Raw genomic sequence first — 16,095 nt, forward strand, 5'->3', positions numbered from 1 at the left:
AAAAGTCAGTGTGGGATTAGAAGTACTTATTTTTGGTACTTGTTTCTCTGGAAGAAGAGTAAACTGTGAGGGAAGAGGGGCTTCTGGATGCCTCGGACTCCCGAAGCGGGCTTTGCAGTGGCAGTGCTTGCTGCTGGGCAGCAGGAGCTGTCTCTCAAAGATGGCCTGCTGGGCTTCAGGAGCTATAGACTGACCAACGGTACCAAGATTTTAAGGGGTGTAGGTGATATTGTGACAGTAAGTCAGTTACTGTCTACATGCTTGCTTTCATGCAGAATCAGGTGTAGCTTGGAGAGGGTGAGTTGGGCTCATGAATACACTCTCCCTCACTACAAAAATGAGCTGTGAGTGAGCTGTACAAAGAGATTTTTAGTTTTATAACAAGCAGAAGAAAGTGTTTCTTCATGAATTTCCCACTCATGCCATACAAGTTGCTGCTGCCAGATGCCCTGGGATGCCAGAAGCATGAATGAGTTCAGAAGACAAATAGAAAACATCCGTGGAAGGATGGTCCACAAGGGACTGCAGCAGAAATGTGGGCAGATGATCTCTGGCTCGGGAAGTCCCCAAGCTGCAGACTGCTGGCAGCTGGGATAGTGCAATGGGGAAAAGACCATTGCGTTGGCCTGGCTCGTCCCCTGCATGTGGGGTCAAGGGCTGGGCTTGCTATGGCTGCTCTGCTGCCCCCCTTCTGTGTCCCTGCCCCAACAAAGGCAGATCTGGGGCAAAATGCGTCCTTGAGGTACAGGTGCGCATCCAAAGAAGGGCAACGAAGCTGGTGAGGGGTCTGGAGCACAAGTCTTACACGGAGCTGGGAGGGAACTGGGGTTGTTCAGTCTGGAGAAGAGGAGGCTGAGGGGAGACCTTGTCACTCTCTACAACTACCTGAAAGGGGGTTGTGGCGAGGTCGGTGTTGGTCTCTTCTCCCAAGTAACAAGCAATAGAACGAGAGGAAATGGCCTCAAGTTGCACCAGGGGAGGTTTAGATTGGATATTGGGAAAAATTTCTTCACCGAGAAGGTTGTCAAGCATTGGAACAGGCTGCCCAGGGAGGTGGTGGGGTCACCGTCCCTGGAGGTGTTTAAAAGATGTGTAGATGTGGTGCTTCGGGACATGGTTTAGTGGTGGACTTGGCAGCATTAGGTTAACGGTTGGACTCAATGATCTTAAAGGTCTTTTCCAAACTAAACGATTCTGTGATTCTTACTTGGGCGCAGCTTCGGAAGTCAGAACATGGAGATAAATTGTTTTTTCTTTGCTTCTCTCTTGCCTGCAGAAGGAAAGAGGAAAAGGCAGATGATGCTCCCGGTGGCTAACAGTATACACCAAATAATCCATATGTTTACATTCATTGAAAACTAGATTTAATGGATGTCTCATCACTGGCAATTTTTCAAATGAGGTTAGATTATTTTGAGAAGCAGCAGAATAAGGAGTAAATCAGAGACTTTCTGTGGCCTTGTTGCAGCTGCACCGCTGTCTGGAAATCTATCACAACGGTAGCGTTAGTAACTTTAACTCTGGCATTTCCTACTGTAAAAAGTGTTATTCTAGGTGGTTTACTAAAGTAACGTCTGGGTGTGTGGTTGCATGTACGGACTTCCTAACTCCTAACTTTTCCCTAACAACCTTTCCATGCTCTACCCTGTTCTACATTGCCACCCTTTTCTGGCCAGGCTGGGTCCTTTCCTCCCACACCCAATTTTTTACCACCCTTAACTTGGTAAAAAAAAGTAGTCTTTTGGCTCTGCATCACCTTCGGTAAATCCGAGTGGCTCCTTCAGTGTCTGTGGAGCTCTACCCTCACCCTGGGAGCTGCTCCAGCAGGTGTGAGTCATGCCAGAAGGAGAAAGCACTGAAACCACAGGACGTTCCCTACATTGCTTCCCAAATTTAAAACTATACCTCAGCCAGCTTTGTCCCTGTTGCGTGTGAGCATCTCTGGGGACATCAGAGGTCTTCTCGCTGGCAGAGCCGCATACAGGAGGTAAGACCAGGGTGGTGAGCACCCCTGGGCACATGTGGGGTGCAGCTAGCAGCCACAGACACTTAGATGGGACTGCTAAGTTTTCGGGAGGATGGTGTGACCAAGGGTTGTGTTCCCCGGCTTTACTTCACACAGGTATGACAGCCAGCTCGAGTAGGGTTCCATCAATCTGCTCAGCTTTTCCCAAAGAGCTGTGCCCTCGCCCCTCTGCCTCACCTTCCCTGGGCAGGTAGGATGGCTGAACAAGCTGCTGAAAACTCCTGCTGCTGTGCCAAGGTGCTCTCCTCCTTGAAAGCCGCCTTCGGCTGCTGGCAGCAGCCAGCTGTGGCAGGGAGGATGCATTTCCCTGTGCTGACAGACGTCTCTCAGGGCAGAGCAGCTGTACGCGCTGCCTAAGGAGTGGCTGAAGTCCAGGTCGATGCTTTTTGGATGGCCCATGAAACCGCCCTCCACGCCCTCTCTTACTGTCTGGCTCCCAAGTAAGTTGTTAGTGGATTCTGGTCAGATCATACAGGAGAGCCCAGAGCCTGATATTGCTGCCAGGGGTGAGTTACCCACCAGCTAGCCACTGTATTTCTACGTCTACAACAAAACCCAACAGATCTTTGGAGATGTACAATAAATGGGGTTTTTTAGCAGATTTTGTAGATGTAAAGGAGAGTTGCTGTGCTCTGCCAGAGAATGATGTAGTGCCATACCTGTGCAGATTTTCAGCATCTTCAATGGTCTCAGGCAGAGTCTTTCCCTTCATCTCAGGTAGGAGCAAAACCAAGCCGCTGTCGATTAAACCAATGACAGCTGCAAGCACAGAACAAGGATCACAAAGGCAACACAATGGTCATGCCCGAGTTTAATTCCAAGTCACTAATTAATTCTCATTGAGACACAGCTGCCCCGACAATTGAATAAGGATTCCTCAAAGCGGTAATAATGCTTGGCTTTCTATCTATGTGATTCTAATTTTTCAGAGTAATTGCTGACATATCTGAGGCCTGGAAAGTCATCCTGGGCCATAGACCCAGAGGTGGTCTGGCTCCCTTGCTTTGTGCATGCAATGCAAAGGAAACAGGTTTTGATTCCTGCTGTCCAGCTGGCATGGGACTGGGGTGACAGTAGCTAGCTGTCACCCGCTCTTTTGGCTAGATTAGGACATGCACTTTCACCTTCTGATTAGTTTTAGACCCTGCTATGACCATACTCAGGGCAGATGGTGCATACGGGGCATACTGATTTGAATACGTGCAGTAGCAGACATTCAAGGCAGCCCTTTTTTTGGGATAGCAGCCTTACCATTAGGGCTGACATGCTGCTTTGCCATCCTAAATTGCCATGGGATCCTTGACAGACTGGGCCCCGTGAGGTGCCAGCAAGAGGTGGAGTGTGACTTTTGCATAGGGCGACAAGAGGCCATCCTGCTCAGACCTCAGGTCCCATAACAACGCTGCAGGTGAGGGGGGCAGAACCCAAAGACGTTCCTCCCTTGGGAGGAGCTCAGCAGGAAGAAGTCAAAGCTTGAGAGCGCTGTCCCAAAAACATAGGCTCCCCTTGCCTGTAGAAAGGGCTAAGGGGTGACTTTGCTACAACTTCCAAACACCCAGATGAAACAGACTTACCAAGCTGTATCTTACACGCGTACACACGTGTATATACATCTCTCCACCTTTTTTTTTTTTTGAAAGGCGGGAAATAGACTGCCAAACTCATTCGCCTAGGCTGCGGGCAGGCCATCTGTCTCGCAGCGCTCTTACCGAAGATGACCAGGGGCAGTTCGTGCCAGAGCTCCGCTAGTCTGAACACAAGGAAGGGCGTTATGATCCCACCGAGGTCGCACATGGAGGAGCAGACGAGGACTCCCAGGTTCCTGCAAAGCACGCAGACCCGTGCAAGATGCCAGCTCTGCCCGGGGGTGCCTCGTCCAGCTCTGCGTCCCAGCACCCCGGCGGGACCCACAAAGGCTCCGCACCCCGGCTGCCGGGATGAGCGGCTCAGCACCCTGCCCCGGGGGATTTGCCGCTGATGGGGGAGGGATGGGCCATGAGCCGCAGGGAGGAAAAGGAAGATAACACCCCGGGGCTTAGGAAGGGGCTTAGGAAAGGCCTGGCCCCTATTGCGGTCGACATAATCAAAAGAGAGCACGGGCAGAGCATTCTGCTGTGGAGAAATACCGCCAGATTAAATGGGTGAGGAGGGAGAGAGTTAGACGAGGCAAGACATTAAGACTAGCCCTGTATTGGAGGAGAGATGTTAACGAGCAGTTGAGTTCTCGTGGTGGAAAGGGAGTCTGGAGGGTGTCTGGGGAGGTTTCTTACCATTCCTTCAGAAACCTGCTTCCCCAGTGCTGGGCTCAGAGGTGGAGAAGGGGCTTTGGCCAGTAAAGGCGGTCGGTTACTGCCGCATCACCCAGCAGCTCTCCTCCACCTTTGCAAGGTGTGTTTTATACATGCAAACTCCTTTTCCAGGGCAGTGCCAGCGCGTGCAGCCACAGCCTTGAGTTGGCCTCTTGCATTTTCTCCCAAAGAAACACCCAGTGCTTTTACCAGCTAACAGAAGACAGTGCACTTACCTGAGAAATGTTGGATACAGCTCAGGATTTACCAAGCAAATAATTTCGTAGCACATGGTAATTCCCATCCTGCCCAAGGACCCTCCAGTCATTTTAAGCCAATAAAGAGCTGGAAAGACATTGTGCACATTGAAATACAAAACCATGTTTGTTTCTGCTCTTGACATAGAACAGCATTAAAGATTTAATTTAAGGAAACAGTAAGTTTGCTGTCATGAAGGGGCAAGAGGACAGCACATGATGGTGTTCTGTTTCACTCGATAAAGAATTTATAATGCTGTTGACTTGTGATTCAAGCAAAGAACCAAGACCTGGGACTTTGCTAGGTTGCTGTCACAGGGAGGAGAAATCAGTGGTACAAAGTAGTTTGGGTTATCCAGTGCATTAACCAAAAGCTCGTGCAAGACACCGTTTCTTGCTTGCAGTAAAATGGAAGAGAGGGCCGCTGTGTTTTTTGGTAGCTGAAATCTGCTTATCAGCAAGATGCTCCGTACTTTTGCACAGAGGCTTCTGACAGCTTTCAGGCTGGGACAAGTTTGTGCTGCCTCCCTGTCTCTCTGTGTGTGCTCTACACTTGCTTTCACACCTGGAGCTACACGTGTCTGCTGAAAATAAATTACTATCCCAGCTCTGCGTGTAGAGTCAGTCCAGGACACCTCTCTGTGCCACGTGGGCTTTTAGATCCCAAACTGACCCTGGATCACAGCTTCAGACGTTTCAGCTATTGGTACACTCTGAGCACTGAGCTTCTCCCTCGCTTAACCAGCTGAGGGACGCATCAAGCCCAGGGCAGTATTTTACTGACCCATGGCTGCCGGCAAGCCCCGCGGGCAGAGTCTCTCCCCAGCTGGGACACCAGCCGCTGCTGCACGTGGTTTGCAGAAATTGCAGCTGTGGGGGTCCAGGGCCGTCCCTGCCTCCCCACCGGGGCTCTGCCCGCCCCGCTGCCCCCGCAGAGCTGGCCTGAGTGAAAAACAGCCTTTTTCTGGAGCGACGGACTTTGGGCTGTGGGCACCAAAGGTGGCTTAGCTCGGTGCTGGCGGTGCTGACACAGGCAGGAGGGAAGGCTGGGGTCTCTGCCAGCGGGTGCTGCCGCCAAGCCCGGCAGGGCGTTGAGCCACGGGCTGAGCCGGGCTGGCAGCAGCACCTTCGCCCGCCGGCCCCGGCCCCACTGCAAGGCCCTCACCCGGGCGCTGCTGCTCCCCGCGGCATGGCATGGGCAGCGGTTGCGGGGCCGCAGGACCCCCATCCCCAGCAAAGCCCAGCAGCCCCTTGCACAGCCCCTGCACTCCCCAGTCACTGGTTAAAACGTGTTTCCGTTGTCTGGGCGCTTTGGGTTTTTTTGCCTATGACATTTTTCTGTAACGTTTTGTGGTTTTGTCCTTGTCCCCCCATGAACTGGTAGTTGTTTGGCACTGCTATGTCTGTGGCTTCAGCCTGGCTGTATTCCATATAGAAAAAGGAAAGATATTTCATCCGGTGGCCCTTAAGGGACATGTTGCTTTGAGACTATGGCCTTGGAGCAAATGCTTAGCTAAACAAAAGCCAAGTGCCTGTCACCATGGTTGCTCAACACCCTACATTCATGGCAGCAGCACTGTTGATGGCAGAAAGCACTTACTGTACCCAGACGGTGTTCAAGTGCACGTGCGTGCCCATGCATTTTTCCTTTTTAGAAACAGAAAACATGAGGGGTTTTGGATGAAAACCCTGAACTGTGCATTCAAATCCAAAGTTTAGGCCAGAAAAAAATTGTGGACTTAATATGGCATGCTTCATGATCTAGCGCCTGCAGACTTGCCATCTGATTTGATGCCATTTTGGAAATCTAATTCACCTCATTTCTCCAGCCTCTCATTAGCTGGCATAAATGCTGATGGCGGGACATGCATTAGCTTTTATGGCATTGGTCTTCACCGGATCACAGTACTGACACGGGCCAGTTCAGCAAGGGTTGATTTCCATTTTCCAGGGCAATAACCAAGAGACAGGGAGAGAATTTGTGGACAGAAGAGGTTTGCATGACTCACTGTCTGGGGCTAATGCTGTAACGAGGCAAGCACCACCTGCCATCACGTTTGCCGCAGCCCAGGGGTAGCGACGGCCGATGCGATCCAGTGTTAGCATGAGGATGAAGGCAGCTGGGAACTCGACGAGAGCAGAATAGAGGAAGTCCAGATACATGTTCCCAGCCGCTATTCCCATGTGGATGATGAGGCCCTGGTAGAGGACGGAGCTTGTGAACCTGGGCAGAGAACAGGGTGCAAATGAAGCCAAACCCTTTGGGAGAGAGTTTATGCAAAGAACTGAGATTTGCAGCTGGCTGTGAACAAAACAGGCTTAAATCAATGATGACAATTTAGGGCACCAAATCACACACCTCCGTTTGGGCTGCAAAAGCCTTCCCTTACCAACTGTACATCAAAATGAATGTGTGTTTTCTGATCTGAGGTGTCCTGACCAGGTCTAGAAATGAAGGTTTCAGCTTTTCTCCATCTTCCTCTTCAGAGTTGAGATTCTGGGAGTACAAGCGACAGGACAAGAGCTTACAGTGGGCAGGAGAGAGGGTGGTGAGCACTGCAATGGCTATGTTTATCTGCATTAATGGGAGGATGAGGGTTTTCATTTGCCAGTTAAGTAACTGAGGGCAAAATAACTTCTCCGGAGTGTTTTGGGGAAAGGAAACATGAAATTTATATAGTCTTCATATCTGTGTAGGCACGTATATGAGGTTGTTGCATGTCATGAAGCAGCATTTAAAAAAAAATGAATAAGGATGTTCTGAAATTTTAAGTCATGAGATTTGTCAGGTTTACTGTTGATTGATACTACTCAAAGGAATAATTTTTCTTATCTGCTGGCCACTTTTGCAAACCTCTTTTCTTAAACATGCTCTAAGAGAGTGCCAGGCAGTCAAAGAGAAGAAAATTCACTTGCTTCTGCTTTAGGGAACTGCAGTGCTTTTGGTTGCCAACCTACTCCCTACTCTAACCCCAAAACAATCCTAAACTCATAACATTATTTGCCTCGTGGTTTGCATATACGCAGCAAATGCAGTGCAGTCACCTGGAAAGAGAGAGGTAGCTTCTTCTTATTTCCCTTGGCGATGTGCTTAATAACTTCCATAGCTTTGTCATTTTGCTTTTGAGCTATGAGCCACCTGGGAGACTCAGGCAGACACCTGCAAGACATATAGGCATGACAGCTACGGGGAAGGAAAATGTGCGTTACTGGTACACAGAGAATGAAAATGAGTTTTTCAGACAGGGATCCTATTGTGTATTGAATATCCAACAGTGGTATTGAACTGAGTGGTAGCTGTGTCTGTCTCTGCACTCTGATTCATGCCTCACTTGAATGACAACATAGCTTGATTTTTTTTTCTTTAAGGCTAAAACCAGTTTATTGTAGTTTGGAAACATTAGTCTGAGATAAATTCAGTTGGCATGTTTTAGAAATGGCTAATAGTCTGTGGACATAGAAAAGAACAGCTGTAAACCTGATCCTTCAGCTTCTCTATGTTAAAAATAAACTTTCAAAAAAAAAAAAAAACAAACCCCCACAAAAAACTCTCCCAAATCTGTTCCCTGATCTGGTTATGAAATTTTCTAAGGATCATTTTCACTCATTTTTTTTTGTGAACAGTCAACAAAAGTCTGTTGATTTCATTTTAAAAAAAGCAATTTTAATCAATGATTAGAAAAACTCATTTCTCAGAGTAGCTCAAGTACTGTTCAAGAAAGAATGACGTATTAGTTTGTGATGGGTGGCAAGGGCTCCGAACACAGAAGCGTTACAACACGTTGCAGGCAGTCCCTTGCTCTTAGGTGATTCAGACTAAAGCCCTGGGCAGGGGGAACAGAACAAGAGAAAACTGCCAGATCTGATCCGATGTTGTCTTGGAAATGCTTCCGGTAGCGCTACGGCCGATCCCTACAAAGCAGCCTCTGCTCCCAGCTGCAGTCCCCTGTTTTCGGCCGCCAGTTGCTGGCGGCTGTCACAGTGGGCACTTACCAGTAGTAGAGCAGGAATAAGATGCTGGGCAGTGTGACGGTGAGCTGGAGCCACCTCCAGTGCGGAAGCGCGTAAGCCAGGGCGGTGAGGATGAGGAGTCCCAGAGTGAAGGCGGTCTGGTATATGATGCACGCTGCCCTCCGGTAGTTTGAGCCAACAAATTCTGCAACTGCAAGGACAAGTTGCATGAGGCGCAGAGAAAATAAATCGGTTTGGAGAGTCGGGGGGGGACTCCAAAGCTCTAAAACCACGCAGAGCCCCTGTGCTCAGCCGTGCCCTCGCGGCGTGGTGTGCGGGTGGGGGCTTGGATGGGAAAGCAGATCAGGGCTGGGTCCCTGGCGTAGAGCACAGGGCAAGTCCTGACCCTTCCTCCTCCACTGGTCACCTGGGAACTTTGCCCCTGCCTTCAAGGGTGTCAGGCCCTCACCCATCAACACAGGGCAAAGCTGGCTTTCTTCCTCCCGTTCCCGCTAGCTAAGAACTAAATGGGAAAATAAAACAGAGAGCTGACGCTTGCTTGCCTCCATCTCCCTCCTCCCGTACGGCTTGGAAACAGTGTCTTCCTCCCCACCAAGCATGTGAAACAGCACAGCAAAGATTGTTTTGGCACAAAGGCTGTGAAACTCAAGTGTTACCTCTCACAGCACCACTTGTTGCCTTTCCTAGAAAAGGGTCATACATCTTCACAACATTTTCAATTAGTTCTTGTCTCTAGCCTTTGTCCTTCATTTTGGACTGTGCCTCTCCAGGTATGAATGCTCCCCAGTTTTCAGAGCTGCCTCCTAATTTTTCCATTTATGTGTATGAGCTGGTGCAAGCTTGGGTCATAAACACCTGCATTTAAGCAAAGAGGTGCAGTTTGGCAGTAAATAGCAGGGTGCCACTGTCTACTCTTGTTACACGCGACTCCAGCTGGATGGCACCAGTGGGGGTCAGCCCTGCTGCTAAACCCCCCTAAACCAGAGGGTTCCTGCCCAGCAAGTGTAATTACAAGCTGCCGTAACTGAGGACGTAGCCTGTCAGCCAGCCTCCCTTGCTGACCAGTCCCTGTATCAGGCGGAAGACCACTGTCCAGCTGTAGCTCGGCGCAAAGGCCATGAGAACCCCTGAGACCGCATTGATGAGGACTGTGACCAGGAGACAGAGTTTGCGGCCAAACCTGCGGAGGGAAAGAAGAAAAGAGAAGAAAGAGGCTCAGCTGCCAGCAGAGCAGGGTGGCAAACCAAAGGGTTTAGAGAGGCTGGAGATGGTGCCTGTCCCCCTCTTCTCTGTTCATTTTGAGTAGGAATCTGTATCTGCTCTTCCCTTTGCAGCATTTTTCATCTCAATGGAAGCTTAGGGGACTCCCCTGCCCTGTGTTTTCAGGTCATTGCTCACTTCTGGTTAATGACTTAGCTAATGAATTCAAGAAATGCTCTAATATGGCTCTTTGGCTCATCTTTCAAAGCTGCAATAGCTTTTTAAAGGGGATTTTTTTTGATAACTGTTCTTTGCCTATTTTCTCATCAACCTTGGCGGACTATTGAGCTCTTCTTGAAAATGACTTCGTACATCCCTGTTATTTGCAATTCCCTGTATCACCATGACTCACTGATAGTCAGAAATAAATTATTTCCAAAAGAAACAAGCTTACTGGAACAATGGGAAGGCATTTGTTTTCTAGCTGACAGAGATAGATATTCAGTTAAAACTATGCTTTATAAAAAACATTAAATTCGTCCATGTCCACTAACAAAAATAGCACGATAATAAATGCCAGCCAAAATAAATTTCTTCTGTTCTCTACAATAACATCAGCAGATCTCATCACTCAAACTTTCCTCCTGTCATGAGCCTGACATACAGGCATTTTTGACTTGCCTTGAAGTCCAGCCCAAGAGAGCTTCATCAGACCATGAGAGGAGCCCTCTCCTGCAAAGGGCCTTTCCCGATGCCCCAGCTCTGAAGGGCAGAGGTGCAATGCTGCATGTTAGCACTGATCTCAGGAGCTCTCTAAGGACACAGGGGTGCCATTTCCAAGACACCTATGACTCTTGAATGTCAAAGTCAGCACCAGTTGCCCAGACACCAATCAAGTAAATGAGTAGGTCTAATCTCTCAGAGAGAAGCACATTTGGAAAGAGCTTTTGAAACCTCCCCCGAAGCACTTGAAATGTTTGCAGAAGTTGTCCTGAGTACAGCATGTTGCAGGAATCATCTCATGCATGGGAAGACTCCAGCTGCACTCACGCTGTCTGACGAGAAGAGGATGGGTATCTCAAATCCAGGAAACACAGAATTCATGGGCCTATTCCCCATTCCTTCTCTTAAATTTGATTCTGGATTTGTTTTTGCCCTAAGCACAACACTGTCTTCGGTATGGGGTTTTGTATTGTTCTTGAGTGCTTGCAGTGCAGGGACCACGGTGAACTGGGGCAGGATGGCAGTGAGTAGAGCAGTAGAAAAGCCCTTGAAGCTATGACATGCATGTGCTTTATCTTAACAGCAATGATATCCTACTCCCTCATGTCTTTTCATACTTTTGCTTGATAATAAGCCTTGGTAAAAAGATCCTTCAGTATTTTGACACAGAGAGAGAGCATTTCAGATATAAATGGCTGTGGGTTTGGGAGCTCTGGTTTCTGTTGGCTTGCACAGCAATACGCTGCCAAGAAATGCCTTTGCTAGTGAGCATGATTGCTTAATCCACCTCTGTCCTGAAAAGGTGATCTGAAGAGTGGTGCCTCTGATGGTCGCAGGATCTGCTTACAGCTATTTCATGTTCCATCATGCCTGGGTGAGTAGTTGCTATATATCCTCTCCTTTGCTCCCATAAGCTGTGCATCATTATCTGCGTGTCATTATCCATTCCTTCTGGGAAAAAGGATGGAATAGTTCAAATTCACTAGAAGATTGGCCAGAAAACAAGAATTTGGATTTAAGGAACAGAGAGGATGGGGGGCTGACGTATGTTTCTGATGCAATAAAGGAACCAACATCTTTCAAAATGCATGTGAAGAAAAGCAAAAATCAGCATGTGTCAACCTTTGTCCTTCAAATCAGACAGGGAGTCTAGCCCAAGACTGAAGACAAATGCAGGATCTTTGCAGTACCGCTGTAGCCATTTGATGTCTTTCACCTGAGAGAGCTTTTTGCCAAAGGTGTAACTGCACACAAGATGCAGCCAGAAGGAGTTACTTTGATAGACCACTATCTTCTGATGAAAAATCTGTTTAAGCAGAAACCTTAAAAAACCCCATGGTCTGGTTTGCTGGCAGTAAAGGTTTACTGAGGACTGGAAAGCAGTCTGTCCAATCTATGCCCAAGTGACCTTCTTCATAAGCAGGTTGATCTGTGTGGAGGGACAGCTTAGGGTTAGCTAGGGCTGTGGTAGCCACTTTCCCCACAAAGATGGTGTGCATAACCTAGCTGATGATGTGTTTGCCTGCAGTGAAACATGAGAGCAGGGACCAGCAGGACAAACACAGTCCCATGCTTGTTTTGTGACACTGCAGAAGTACAATGGGAGGTTGCTGTGCCCCTTCCCCTAGACCTTCCCCCTTGGAGGAGGGGGAAAGTGAAAAGAAGGGAATGGTGGCAATATCTGTCCACAGACATGATTTTGGGGCCTGAACAGCATGGGAGGAAAAGGCTGCTGCTCATTGTACTCTCCTATGTTCTGAGAATACAAAGCAAAAAAATTTTTCTCCAGGACAGACTGACTTTACAGAAGGATTGTTCACCCCACGTTACCTTCACCTCTTCAAATTCCAGTCTCAGCCTCTCTTGCCTTTTTACTGAAAAATTTGGTAAACATGTTTAGGAAGGTCAGCTACAAAGCATTACATTTGTTCAGAGTCTAACCTAAAAAATAAAACCCCACTGGGCAGATACATGGCACAATGACATTTGTGACGGAAAAGAGGAGATGAGGGATAATAAGGTCTAGATCCAGCTACATACAGAGCCAACTGAGAAAAAGGGGGACCAAAGAAAATTTAGGAAGGAGCAACTTCTTCTATTTCTGTATCTGAGAAAAACTCTCCTATTTTGAAACTGATTTATGGCCATCTGGATACTGTTAAAATTAATGTGAAACAAATTTATCACAAAGATGGGCAAATAGTTCTTGGTGCGTGAATTAAAATTTAATCTCAAACTCTGAGCTTGCATTGCAGTTTGCCACTATGAAAGAAAACACAATCTCTTCAGTTGTGAATGTGCAAATTCCCCATGGAGCCACTGAGAGGCTGTAAAAGTGGAGCAATACTATGTCATTTCTGTGGATTCCTGGGTCACAACAGACTTTGAAAGCAGGGGTTTAGGAACCACCATCCACCCCTTTGTAAGTGACACATGGGCCTTTTGAATCAAGTTTTAATTGTGTTCATTTCCTCTTTGAATTGTGAGTATTGTTCAACGACATGCAGAAAGCAGGTAACCAGAGGAACCAGTTCATTTCACACCTGTCTGCATACCACATACCTGTCTGCTATGTAGCCAATGCTCATGGAGCCAATAAAAAACCCAACGTTCACACACGACTGGAAGAGGTCCAGCTTCCAGGAGTCCTCACACACCAGGTTAAACTGCAAGGACAACCACAGTTAGAAGCGCGGGAACATGCAGCACAAACCGTAGCTGTTAGAGGAGGAAGGAAACCAATGACACGCAACTAGAAAACAGGCTCCAGAAAAGAAACCCTCTAATCTCTCAAACTGACATCTGCAATACATCTTGTCCGGATTTTCCCAAACCTTGTGGAAAAGTTACACCCTGGAAAATGATTGCACAATGACACATGAGAAAGGGAGAGAAGCTTTGAATGAACAAATTAAAAAGTTCAGAAAAATCTCACCCTCTCCTCCCCACCCATCTGCTTGAAATTTGGAGGACGCTTGGAGCATCGTTTCCTTCCCAGATGCCAAAGTCTGTCTCTAATCATGTACTATCTCGCTGTGTGACAGCAGTGCCGGGCGTGAGAGGTGGTGGGGCTGCCATGAGCCCTGCTGGAGGGGAGCCAAGAGATGGCTGTCCCGCTCCTCATTAGCACTGGCAGAACACCCAGGATTTGGTTGACTTTTCTTTGCAGTGAACCGGTACTCTGTAGCTTGCCTTGGATTTACAATTAACAGGTTACCAATCCACACCCTGCGAGGGGAGGAGGGGAAACTGGTGTTAACTTCTCTAGAGCTGGAAATATTAATTCAGGTGTAACTAGACTTCAGCCCAGAAAGAAGTATGAATGTCTTTGCTTATTTAGTCTTTTTCTAACCCAGACAAGTTTGCTGGGGCCATACCAAACAGCTCAGATTGGTTTCCCTGGCTTGACTGATGTGGAGGAAGGCTGTGAGTGCTCTTCTCTGCCCCAACCCATCTGTCCCAAGGGAAAGCGAGGTGGAGTTGCTTTGTAATGGTGATGATAGCGAAGCAAGGGAATATGAATACCCTGCCCGAGGAAGTTATGAAGTATCCAGCATCACAGTTTTTTAAGAACAGGTTACAGAAACATCTGCTAGGCATGGTTGAGGTATATTTAATACAGATTTGGGACTGGAGGAGGAGTAAAAGAGATGTCTCTCGAGGTCATTCCTATGCTTCAGGTGTCTATATGGATTTTAGACTGTTAGTACTGGTTTGCACAGCTTTCCACTTTCTAAACTATATGGTTTAAATAGCGTTAAGTTGGAAGAAAGGAATGCTGCTGTTGCTAACTCATTATCTCACAAATTTAGCCCCATCTTGTACTTCTTGTTCATTGTACGTGAGTGTCTGTTTGGATTATCACCCATATGTGCAATTCCTCAGTTTGGGCTATGGGGTGCTTCCCTCAGTTTGGTGACTGAAATACTGAATTATGAGAATAGCCATTGTCTGATTGATAACAAGCTTGCAATATTATCCTCCCAGGAAAAGCAATCACTTCCCATTATTGTTCCATATATATCTTTGTTCTAAGTCCCTAGCAAGTCCTGATATTCACTGTTTATCAGCAGTCAGGCTAAGGCTGTACACCAAAAGCAAACTTTACCAATACAGCGTCTTCTAGCTTCAAGGTGTGCAGGCAAGAGTGATTTTACTGGACAAACTGTGTCTTACCTCAGTCACAAGAGAGGTTCCCGGGGAGTCGTAGACCCAGCCGTCCTGGCACGGACCGAGGGAGATGGTGCTCTGGTTGCCCACGAGGCTGCCGAGGGGGTCGGTGCAGCTGACGCCCGTCGTGTTCCAGTCCACCTCGTACCTCCTGCAGCGGCTGCTGAAACTGGCCCCGTGGCCATGGCCACCCCACTCGGGAACCGTGTGATTCAGCTGCTCCTCCAGGCTCCAGCCACAGCGCTGGCTCAGCTCAGCCACCCCGGGACTGAAGCAGCGGTGCTCGGGGGTGAATCCCAGGAAAAAAATCCCCACGTAAATGGGAGCGAAGGTAGCAGAAAACAGGCATAAGACAAAGAGGGCTTGTTTCTGAAAGAAGTCAAATTCTCCGATCTGCTCTAAAATATCATCCAGGGTTGGCATCTTTGTATGTTGCAACTAATTAAACTATCTAACTCAGCTACTTTCCAGGGCTTTGCCTTTGCCTGCATGCTTAAATAATGGCCCAAGTGTTTGCTCAAAACTCACACACCAATAATTAATTAACTTTGTCAATTGTCAAGCCATGCATCACAACCTTTGTTTCTCAAATGCCATTTCTAAACAAACTTTGGTTCTCTTGTTTTAGCCTCTGTTGTCCTTTTGTTTTGTGTATGACACGCTTGAAATACAAGAGCTAGTATCTTAGATTATGGCCCGTTTGGTCTGTCACCAAGAGTCTTCCAGTGCACAGTATGGGGTAGGCAATAATTCCTTTGTCCAGTATTTTCAGAGGCCGTAAATATTATGAAAGCAATGTTGTCCTCTCGTATATACACAACTTAAGAACAGTATACTCGAAATTACACTGGTATAGATGACCAGTTGTAAGCTGCTTTGAGGGTGTTGAAGACAATGCAGAGAAGACACAACAGGGCAGATTTCTTTTAGGCACCAAATAGCTAAAGAATAGTGCTGTGCCCCAGATAGGAAGCAGACCAGCTGCCACAGGACTCTTCTGAGTCAGAGGCTCTCAGACCGAACTTGCAGGCGTTCACATGTGACTGCCCCACACCTGAGAGTGGCCCCGAGACCCATCACCAGACCTCATGTGCCCACCCTGCCCTCTGCCTCCTCCCTGTGCCCTGGGGAGGCAGCAGGCAGGGGCTGCCATAAACCACAGCCCCGTCTCACGAACCCATTGCAGCTCTTTCATGTGAGTTTATTAGACAATGCTAATGTGTAAATGTGTGCTTAAGCAATGGAGACGTCCTCAGCCTCTTTTCCTGAGGAGGATAATTTATGCCGTGGTCCTGTAGCTGCAGTTGCATAAGGTCCTTTCATGTTGTTCCCTGTCTGCATGCCCTGTGTCAAATAATGTAAGCAATGATGGAGGACTGGAAGAGGTTCAATGCAGCTGAGCATCAAAAGTGTGGATTTGGACAAAAACCATATATGGGCAAAGATTTCTGCCTGCAAA

General features: G+C 47.9%; 1 protein-coding gene across 1 annotated transcript; it reads right to left on the bottom strand.

Moving 5' to 3' along the window:
* Nucleotides 1-1,203: 1,203 nt before the first annotated feature.
* On the bottom strand, nucleotides 1,204-15,059 carry LOC309403100 (solute carrier family 22 member 2-like; the record flags this gene model as incomplete). Its single annotated transcript, XM_081997120.1, has 11 exons — nucleotides 1,204-1,270; nucleotides 2,686-2,785; nucleotides 3,736-3,848; nucleotides 4,551-4,659; nucleotides 6,581-6,795; nucleotides 6,962-7,068; nucleotides 7,617-7,731; nucleotides 8,565-8,733; nucleotides 9,569-9,723; nucleotides 13,029-13,132; nucleotides 14,643-15,059. 11 exons carry the CDS (start codon nucleotides 15,057-15,059, stop codon nucleotides 1,204-1,206), a joined length of 1,671 nt encoding a protein of 556 aa, XP_081853246.1.
* Between the last annotated feature and the right edge of the window lie 1,036 nt (nucleotides 15,060-16,095).

This window comes from Phaethon aethereus, assembly GCF_964289735.1.
Source record: "Phaethon aethereus genome assembly, chromosome: 3".
In the NCBI taxonomy this organism is placed as follows: domain Eukaryota; kingdom Metazoa; phylum Chordata; class Aves; order Phaethontiformes; family Phaethontidae; genus Phaethon; species Phaethon aethereus.